This window comes from Balearica regulorum, chromosome 10, assembly GCF_011004875.1.
Source record: "Balearica regulorum gibbericeps isolate bBalReg1 chromosome 10, bBalReg1.pri, whole genome shotgun sequence".
In the NCBI taxonomy this organism is placed as follows: Eukaryota; Metazoa; Chordata; class Aves; order Gruiformes; family Gruidae; genus Balearica; species Balearica regulorum.
The window spans coordinates 5,026,672-5,036,925 of NC_046193.1; the positions used below are offsets into that span (position 1 = coordinate 5,026,672).

A 10,254-nucleotide genomic window follows, 5' to 3' on the forward strand; every position below is an offset into this window, starting at 1 on the left:
CGCACAGCATCACATTTAAGATTTTGGTCGTTATCTCGATAGTGGGACTATACGATGGGGCGTCTAATGGTGGGTAATGGCCCAGAGGTCTCCTCCAGCCCTGTGCTCCTACCTTTGCCCACCGGTGCCTTACACACCCTGTTACAGGCACGTGGCTCTTGGACAACGGAGCTGATCATCAGCAAGCACTAACGGCCTCTTCATCTTGGTTGCTCAGGGGTAAAGGCTCTTCCCAAGAGCCCAAGAGTCAGGAAGCGAGAGGAGGACGAGGGCAGGCTGCTGGGGCAACCTGTGAGCAAAGACGGGAGAAAAATCTGGGCATGGACAGGGCAGAAGCGGGTTTTTTTGTTGTAGCTCTTCTTAGAAGATGCCTAATAGACTTTACCGCATTAAATACACACGCATTTTTCTTCTATAGACAATGACCTAGAAACACAACTAAATCATTTTTGACAAAAGAGAATGCACCGAACTATTTAATCACAGCTTCACGGAGAATAAAGCCAGTATGAACAGCTAATCTGCTGTACATCACAGAAACTACCGTTTTGGGTGGAGGGAGACTGTATATTTTAGGAGGGGAAGATTTTATTTAAACCTTGTGTGATCATACATCCCATCGCACCCTCTGGTAAATGGCGTCTAGACTTATTTATGCTCACTGTTTACATACATTTCATTGCCATTTGGCTAGGTTGGACCTCCAAACTCCAGATTTTGGTTTGCCTTTGTTAGCCGTCGTAACGACCTTTACCACCCAGTGCCAGCAGTCGGGTTGGATGTCATACCATCGCTGCTCAGCTCAAGCCGAACCATGACATTTAAAAAAAAAAAAAAAAAAAAAAGACAAAACAAAACCAAAGTCGCATTCAGACACGGCTTTTCCTGACTTGGTGGATGATGTTCCTGGAGGAACTCGGCATGGGCAGGGAGCTGCTGTCTCCTGCCCCATCAGCCCACTGCCCCCCGTCGGTCAATGGGGCTGGGGTCTACCTTTGATATCAAACACATGCTAGTAAGCTATAGAGAGGCCACGAGTCAGCAAGATACCATCACCGGCATAGTTAAGTCACCTTTGCTATTAAATACGAGCAGAGTACGGGTGAGGAGCCCCCCAGGAACATGCCTTCCACCCTCGCTGTAAAGCACAGGCCAGCGCTAACGGGATGCGATGGTACCACTCCCTCTTGTAGGCTCCCAAATAGCTCGTTGGAGGTGCTGGGTGTTCTCAGCGAGGAGCCAGCTCGCTGTTTTTATAAAAACTTTTCAGCGTCAGTGACACGAAAAGCGGTACGGCGTGCCCAGCGATGACTGACAGGCCGCACAGCAGCGCTTCGGGGTCACGCCGAAGCTCGGCACCTCCAGGCACTAAAAAAGACAAATAAACTCTGTTCATAAGAACTGTCATGCCCGTGGATTGATGCAGAAATAACAAATCTGTCATTCAAACAGACGTTCGAAAACACAGCGATGGCTCAACAGCAACGATCTCAATCTCAAGAAAGTACGTGCAACACTCATAACAGTTTAGGATGTGTGGGACCAGGATGACCGTCAGCACTTGCTGTCACTCACCAGCCAAAAAAAAAAAAAACCCAAGCAGCATCCAGGAGCAGTAGCGCTCATCAGCAAAACCAATGTGATAAATCTCATTTCCACGTTTAGCGAAAAGCCAGGATGCCATTGCCGTGGAGCCCATCTCACCGCACCGAGCCACCTGGTTTTTGGAACTGCTGTTTGCGCCCTGCCTGCCTGTCGCACCTTTCCGAAGGTGCACCACATGCTAGGAAACGAGTCTGGCGTCGCAACAGGATTACTAGAAAACGCACCCTCGGCCGATGGTGTGCCGCTGTGCCCGTCACGCCGGGGAAACCAGAGAGGCAGGGCGTGCGGCAGGCAGGCCGCAGCCTTCCGGTAGGTGGGCGTCCAGATGTACGTCGAGCGTTCCCCAAACCGGTACGAACAGCAGGAACACGCGGGTACGTCCCGCAGCAAAGGGGAGAGGGGCACGGCTTCAGCACAACATCCCCAGCGAGAAACCCCAACCTCGCGAAGCGGGTTGCAAATCTCTGTATTTGTTTTGGAAATAAAGGCATTAATATTTGATGCCAAACATTTTGAATATTAATGAGCATGTTCACAGACGAGGTTTTGGAGTTACTGAAGCACCCAGAATCGTACCGTCTAAACTCAGTGGCCTAACGGCTGCTGTCAGAGCTATCAATAGTATGCAACACGCCGCTTGCAAAAGGGAAGACGCGTTGCACTGACACCGCCTGCCCATCACGGGAGAGGAAGACGAATTGAAGCCCAGTGGGATATTTAACACAGCAAATATTTTGACTTGGTCCATCAAGTGAGCCATTTTGTACTCCTCCTTTTACCTGTTACTTTGCTCGCACAAGGTTTATGAGCTCAAAAAGTTGCGTATCTGTTCTTCCCCTCCTGACTTAAAGCCAGCCTCAGCTCTCTCCTGACCTTCCAAATGTCTTACTGCAAAGAAGCCAAGCTGGAGAGGGGCTGCTGTCAAGGGCACAGAGTGACAGGACAAGGGGGAATGGCCTTAAGCTGAAGGAGGGTCGATTTAGATTAGATGTTAGGAAGAAATTCTTCCCTGTGAGGGTGGTGAGGCACTGGCACAGGGTGCCCAGAGAAGCTGTGGCTGCCCCTGGCTCCCTGGCAGTGTTCAAGGCCAGGTTGGATGGGGCTTTGGGCAACCTGGGCTAGTGGAGGGTGTCCCTGCCCATGGCAGGGGTGGGACTGGATGGGCTGTGAGGTCCCTTCCAGCCCAGGCCATTGATTCTCTGATATACACTAATACTAAGCGTGGGCGCGGGGCAGGCTTGTCCAGAGTGCCAGTCCGCAGTTCAGCGAAAGGCCAGGAAAAAGCTGGTTTAGTATCTGAGGAAAAGGTTTTGCAGCCGTGCCTCTGACGGCAAGGTCTCCGCACGGTCCTGCTCAGGGCTCGGTCTCTTTGGGGACAGCGGCGCCTGGAAAAAACCACGGAGCTGGTTCTCCTGACAAGAGCGAGCCCTGCCCGTAGCCTGGTTTTATCATCATCACAGTCTTGTTTTATTTCTAGCACAGTCATATGAAAATGGGCATTGGCTGCTCGTTTCTGCAAGCTTGTGAAAAGTGCCCATTTAAAAAGAACTGGAGAAACTTGATTTTTTTTTTTTTTTAAATTACTTTTATGTATATACTTATTGCCTATTATCGCAATGCTACTTACGGCAAGAAAACAAGCCAATACCCAGGAAATGCAAGTGAGCTACCCGAAGGGCAGAGCGGAGCATCTAACCTGCGCGAATGTTTTTTTCCCCACACCTGCATTATTTTCTCTAATTTGTAGGAGGGCTTCTTTCAGTCCCGTTTCTGCTATACTCTCCCCTATCACCTGATTTTTTTACTTCAAGCTCCGCCACCTGCCAAACAAGCTGATGCTAAACGTACAGCAAACAGGATCGACACTTGACTTGCCGTTTCAAGCCCAGCGAAGGCTTCGGGGGAGCGCTCGCAGCGCGCACCAGAGTTGCTACTTCTCAGTACTGGAAATTTCCCTCCTCGGTCACTTCAAGACCTTCAGCTTGCAGCGAGCCTACCTGGAGACCTGAGAAATTCTGGGGTATTCAGTAAAGCGGCTTCTCTATCACAGAAAGCAAAGGTTTTGGCGGTCTCCGCCGTGGGAGAAAGCTTCCTCCCGACCCCGGAGCCCAGCAGCCAGCCCGGCTGTTTGCAACGTGCATCTCCCAGGCTCTGGAGGAACAGAGATGCTCAAAGCACCGCTGCTCCCACCGACAGCCCGGGTATTTGCGGCTGGTCCTCAACCTCTTCCCAGGGGACTGACTCTCTTCCCCTCTCCCGTCCTTCAGCTCATGCATCCGGGCGTCAAAAAAAGTCTCAGCTCCACGGCCGAGCAGCAGCCAGAGCAGAAACCTGAATGAACCGGGCATAAATCAGGCACAGACAAATAGGATCAGAAGCAGCAATGAAGTGTCTCCTCAGGATACCAGGAAAACCAGCCACGTCGAGCGCCGTGCCCCGAGCTACGTTTCTAAACTTGGGATCATCCCTGCTCTGCCATCCAAACCCTTTCCATCAATCCATCAAGCTGCTCCGTAAAACGAGCCTGTCCCTCGTGCTGAGGGGGTCTCTATGGAGGAGCAGCCCAGGGCTCCACTGCCAGGCAGCTGCAAAGTTTTCAATTCGAATGCATCCGCAACCGCTTTGTGTTCCTTGGATCCTACGGGTTAGCAACGCTCCATCTTCTCATCTCTTTTCGTGCAGCAGAGGCTCCGTTTGCACGGCCAGACGGGCAGCGACCCTTCCCTCCCTCCTCCCGTGCGGCACCACCCTGCCGAGAACCAGAGCCGGGCGCAACCCCCCCCCAAGGTGAGATTTTACTGGCGCTTGGCACAGGGGTGAGGTCTTCTCATCCGCGCTGAAAATACCTCGCCTGATGCCATCCTGCACCGCGTTTGCCTGTTTCAGAGCTGCACCCCGCCGGCAGAGCCCAACCGTCTCGCGTCTTCCCTTCACCCTCCGGCCCCGCCGCGCCTCACCCAAAGCACGCGAGCAGAAAAGCAAAGCTTGTCGATAGAGGCGGATGTTGCAAGCCGGTGAGATGACATTACCTCTACAGGACGTTTTCTACGCTCTGAAGTCTCTCCTCCATAGCGTACGCACGGTTTCTCGAACGCGAATCTTACGAGTCTAAACGCAAGACGCTGAAATCCAGCCGTACCACATGTAAGGTTTTCAGACTATTTCCTTGGATAACAGCAAGTTGTGAAAAATCAGACAGAAAAGTAACATTACTAAGGTCTCTCACTGGCTTGCACATAAATTTAGATTACTTAATTCAGAGAAAAAAATGAATTGCCCAAAGGTTGAGAGAAATTCACTTTCTCTCGCCTTGTCACTTGGGAATTTTGGAGGGGCACTTTTTGCACCGCCCACCCGCTGCTCGGTCAGCACGAGCCGTGCTTTGCTAAACCTTTTACAACATCTGGTCTCTCTCATGCGCCCACTCCTGCATCTCACAAAGATGACTTGCTTCTTGAGGCCTTTTTTTTTTTTTTTTTTCCTTTCCCCCCTTAATTTCCACTTTGTTACCTTAAATTAAAATCCCTCGACATTATCTCAGCCCCCCGCACCCCTCCCACACTCCGTTTTTAAACACTGGTACGGATCAGCATCTTCCCCATCCCACCGCTCCGCAGCAGCCTTTCGCCGCCAGCCCGCAGAGCCCCGCACGGCCCGCCTCGTTAATCACGTTAATTAATCGCAAGGGAGGGCAGCTCCCAGGCAGCAGCTCCCCGGGAGGAGCAGGAGCGTCAGCTCCGCGTGCGAGGGCTGGGGCACAGCTGGTACAACCAACCCGGCGTTTCTGGCAGGAGAGGAGCAAGGATGGTCAGCGTTGCGGCACCGCGCTCCTCCACCGCGCCGGCCGCACCCTCCCCGGGACCCCCAAAATCCCTGGGACCCCCCCAGTCCCGGTACCCAACAGCAAACGCAGACCCTGGGCAGCAACGGGGGAGTCCCACGGCAGCCCCAAAACTGGACAGAGACGGCAGATCTGCGCAGCTCCCTCGGCTGATCTCGTTACACCTGCCTAAATATCCCTGCAGGTATTTAATTGGAAATCGTTACGAGCAGCCTAGGAACAAGTTCTCGCTGGCGGAGTCCGAAGCAGAGGGGTCGGCGACTCGTTAGCAAGGGGAACGGGAAGAAACGTAAAGGAAAACGGGCACGGCTTCCCTCGGGGGTGTTTCTTCCCGCTCCCTGTGTAACAGCTAGCAGAGATTTTACAGAGAAAAGCCTGCCCGCAGCTCGGCCGCCCTGTAGGATCCCCGAATCCCGTCTGGATGTTAAGGTGCAGCCTGCGAGCAGCGATTGCGGCCGGCCGGGAGCGAGAGGAAAGCACCGCCACGGAGACCGCAGGCTCCCGTTTGCGCTCCCGCTTGCGTTTTCCCCGTTTGAAATAACGACGCGACCGGCTACACAAGCAGAGCTCGTCGCTGCACGGGCGAGGCAGAGCCCGAAACGCCACCGCCTCGGCCACGCGCCGTCGGCAAACCGCCCGCCGAGTCCCCCGCATCCCTCCGTGCAACTTTCTGCTCCTCGCATTGATTTTTCCGGATAGGACGATATTTTAAGATGGGTTTTTTTTTTAAAAAGACTATCTCCCGTCCCACGCCCGTGCCCACTCCCGAAGCGTCTCCCTCCCGGCCGGCGCTGCCAGGCAGAGGGAGGGCGGCTCGGTGAGCTTCCCCGCGAGGTTTCGCACCGACGGCTCCTGGCAGGGCTGCACGTCCCTCCCGTTACGTAACGACCTCTCCCCTTTGGTGCCGGCTCCGGTCGGGGTGGCCGCGTTCGGGGCGCTCGCGTACACCGGCGCTGCCACCCGTGTGCCCGCCGGGCACCCCCCCCTCCCCCCCCAGCCCACTGCCCGGCTTTCGGCACACCACCCGCCGTTCATCCCAGCCCTGCAAACCCCGAGCCCCGGTCGCTCTCCTCTGTGCCTCCCCTTTCCTCCAGGCTGCACCCCAAAAATCTCCTCCGAGCCCTGGGTGCTGCTCGCCGCCCCATCCTCACCCAGGGGCCCCCCCTCCTCCTGCGCCCGCCGCCCCTGCGCGTGGCCCGGGCTCCCCGACCCCGAATCGCATCTCCCACCCCCCCCACCCCGCTCCCCCTGCGGCCGCCCCTCCACCCACGGGCAGCACCCGCCTTCCCCCTGCCCCCCAAAACACCGCGCCCCGCACCGAGGGCACGCCGCCCCTCTCCCGCACCCAGCCCCGAACCACAGCCCTGCCCTCCCCAGCACCCACGGGTGTCCCTGAGGTGCCAGCTGCCCCGGGGGCCCCCGCCCGCCCCCCGCTCTCCCACGGCTCCGCGCCCCTTGCGCGCCCCTCTCTGTCCCCTCCTGCCTGCATTCGCCTGCACCCGAGCGGCGGCTCCCGCCTGCGTGCCGCCCCCCCCCGCCACACCCTGCCCGCTCCTGCCCCAAACGCCCCCTCGACCCGCCGCGCCGGCACCGGGCTCTGCCCCCCGCGCCCGCCCACGGCCCCTCCGCTCCCGCACACCCGCGGCCCCCGCGCCCCCACGGCCCTCGCACCCGCCGCGCGGCCGCCCCCACGCCCACGCGCGCCCCGCCGCGCCCCACGCGCTCTGACCTGGGCCCCGGCGCGCTGCCCGGGAGCTGTCCGCCGCCGCCCGGTGCTGAAGGAGGCTTGGCGGCGGCGGCGGCGGCGGCAGGCGGCGGCGGCGGGGCCCCGGCGGCGGCGGCGGCGGCGGCGGCGGCGGGCGGCAGCTGCCCGTCGTCGCCGCCGCCCTCTAGGCTGGCCTCGTTGCCCATGGCGGGCCGGGCGGGACCGCTCCCTCAGCGCAGCGCCGCCTCCGCCGCCATCAGCCCCGCGCCGCCATCGCTGCCTGCCCGCGCCGCCCCGCGCATGCGCCGCCCCGCTCCGCGCCCGCCCGCTCGCGCCGCGGGCACGCGCGCCGCCCGGCCAATCGCCGCCCGGCGCCCCGCCCTCTCCTCCGCCCCCACCCCCCTCCCCGCCGGCACGTGCCCCCCGCCCCGCGGGCGTGCGCCCGGACGGCCAATGGCGGCGCGAGGCGACGGCGGGCGCGCGGGGGCGCCCCGCCCCGCCGAGCCCACCGGCCAATCGGCGCTCCGCAGCGCCCGCGCCCGCCAGGCGGCGCCCCGCGAGCTCACACCCTGGCAGCCAATGAGCGTCCACGCTCCCGTGAGGTCACACCCCGGCGGCCAATGAGCGCTCAGTCCCACATGAGGTTACACCCTCACAGCCAATGAGCACCCGCTCGCCCATGAGGTCACGGGCAGCTGCAGGATGTCACGTGCTACCGACCAATGAGCCTCCCCCTGCCCTATGAAGTCATGTGCTGCCCCAGGACGTCATGTCCTGCCAGGCAAGGAGTGTCCCGTGCCCTTGTGAGGTCATGGACTGCCTGACGATGTCACACCCTGCCAGCCAGTCATTGTCCTGCTCCCTGTAGGGTCACAGGCGGCCCTGGGGTGTCGCACACCAATGAGCACCCTGCTACCTCATGACGTCATGGGTTGTCCCAGGAGGGCGCTCGCTGCCAGGCAATGAGCATGCAGCTAGCTCCCTGTGAGGTCGCAGGCTCCCCAGTGAGGTCACACAGGGCCTAGTGGGTGAGCACACTGGCCCTGATGTAAGGTCACAGGCTCTCCGACGAGGCGACGTAGCCCTCGGCCAACAAGGTCACACAGTGCTCAGCCAGTGATCATCGTTGCTTTTCCATGATGTCACAGGGCCCAACCAATGGGCTCACAGGCTCTCCCTAAGATCCGGGCTCAGCCAGTGAGCACCCAGCTTCCCCAGGGAGGTCACTGGGAACCCAGCCAACCTCCACCTCCCCTTCCCCATTAGGTCACACAGCCCTCAGCCAACAGGCGTGCCCTCTCTGCATGAGGTCACAGGCTGCCTGATGAGGTCAGAGAGCGCAGGTACCTATGGGAGAGCGCCCAGCCCAGCCGGGGACTCCCGCCATGCACCGGGCCAGCGCAATTACACCTCACCCGGATCTCGCCCGCAGTTAATGAGAGGAGGCGATAATTAAAGCTCCCGGTAATTGCAGAGCACGGCTCCCGTGGGATGCTGGTGGGGGACGGGTGCCATGGGGCAGGTGGGGGGAACGGGCTGCAGCCCAGAGGCCATCCCGAGGGGCTCAGCACCCCCGACCCCTGCCCGCCTGGGGGCTGCCGTGCTGCTGCCTGTCCCTTTGCTGCCTGTCCCCTGCTGCCTGTCCCTCTGCTGCCTGTCCCTCTGCTGCCTGTCCCCTGCTGCCTGTCCCTCTGCTGCCTGTCCCTTTGCTGCCTGTCCCCTGCTGCCACCCCGCGGCCTCACGCTCCATCTCCTGCTGCCGCTCCTGCCCCGCTGCCAGGATCAGGCCCGACGGGGGGAGCAGGGGAAGGACCCCCCAGCCCCCCCTGGGACAGCCGCCCCCCCCAGCCCACCCCCCGGCCGGAGCTCCCGAGGTTTCACACCGCGCCGGCAGCTTCTCCCGACGGGCCGAGAGCCTCCCCACGCACGCGCTAAATCCTAAAATCAACGTGAGAGTGGAGCCGCTCTCACCTCGGACCCCACCGAAATGAAAAGCGGCTCCCAGGCGCCCCGGGGACACGGTGCCTCTGCCCTGGCCACCGGGCCCCGCGCGTCCCCGGGAGCGGCGCTGGCTGGGGCTGGGGCTGGGCTCACTGCCGTCCCGCTCGGGGCACGTTGTGGGGTATAAAGCGAGTAGTAGAGGGGGGGAAGGTGGCTTTTGAGGAGCCAAAATCATCACCGAGCAAGAGCAAAAAGGCTCTGGGTCTGGCGGGGCAACACGTGAACGCAACAAAACACAACAAAACCCACGTCAGAAGCTGCTTCCACTGGGGTTTTTGGTTGGTTTTATTTGTTTCTTTGCCCAGCCAGAGCACTTTAAACCCCGGGTTAAAGTTGCCTTGGTGCCAAAGCCCGGGAAAGCAGTTCCGGCAAGGCCAGCTTAGGAGGCGGTGGAAGATGGAGGAACAGCCGCCCAGACGCACGGCGGGCAGAGCCAACACCGAGGGATGCCAAAATGAAGGTTCTTTGCTCACCGCAGTCAGCGCAGGGGGACTCTTTGGCCCGTGGTGAGTGTATTTTCCAACAGAAATCAGATGAAAGCGATGGGAGGCAACAGGCCCAGCAGAAGTTGGACATAGACAGCAGTGCTGGCTGTCGCTGCTGGAGGGGGCACGGGGCTGCGCAGCCCCCTGGGTTGGACCCCCCAGGCCTGCCCGCAGGGTGGCCCCGGGGCTGGAGCTGAGCAGGGGACAGGGCCGGCTTCATCAGGTACAAATACCGTGCTGCAGGCTCTGACGGGCCCCCAAAGCAGGACAAAGCCCTTCCCCACCCCCTCACTGCAGGCTGGGGCTGGCTCTGCCATCACGGGTGCCCACACATCACCAGCCTCCCAGCGCGGAGGCCCAGGGTGCACCCGTGGGGTACCCACCTCGAGGAGATGAGCGCACCAGGCAGGAGGGTCAGTGAAGGCTGCCTGCAGAGCCTCTCCCTGACTCCTCAAGACTTAGCCCTGCTTAAGTCCTCCTGCTTCCCACCAAGCTTGTTTTCCAGCCCTCAGAACCTTCTCCTCCTGCTCCTCCAGCCCCTCCACCACTTCCACGTTGTTCAGCAGTCACCCCCACACGACGCAGGCAAGAAACAGCTCATGTTCTGCCATCATTTG

The 10,254-nt window shown here is 60.0% G+C and overlaps 1 protein-coding gene across 2 annotated transcripts in view; it reads right to left on the reverse strand.

The window, feature by feature from the left end:
• BSN (bassoon presynaptic cytomatrix protein) overlaps positions 1 to 7,454 on the reverse strand; it is a 92,518-nt gene extending 85,064 nt beyond the window's left edge. The window contains exons 1-2 of one of the 2 annotated variants that reach the window (XM_075762834.1): positions 5,521 to 6,170; positions 4,452 to 4,770 (exon numbers count right to left, since the gene is read on the reverse strand). Coding sequence is in view for 1 of the 2 variants with exons in the window: in XM_075762833.1 (XP_075618948.1) it covers positions 7,176 to 7,357 (182 nt within the window). In the remaining variant the exon portion in view is untranslated. Of the gene's footprint in view, positions 1 to 4,451; positions 4,771 to 5,520; positions 6,171 to 7,175 lie in introns of those variants that run through there. The other variant, XM_075762833.1, reaches the window with a different exon arrangement.
• Between the last annotated feature and the right edge of the window lie 2,800 nt (positions 7,455 to 10,254).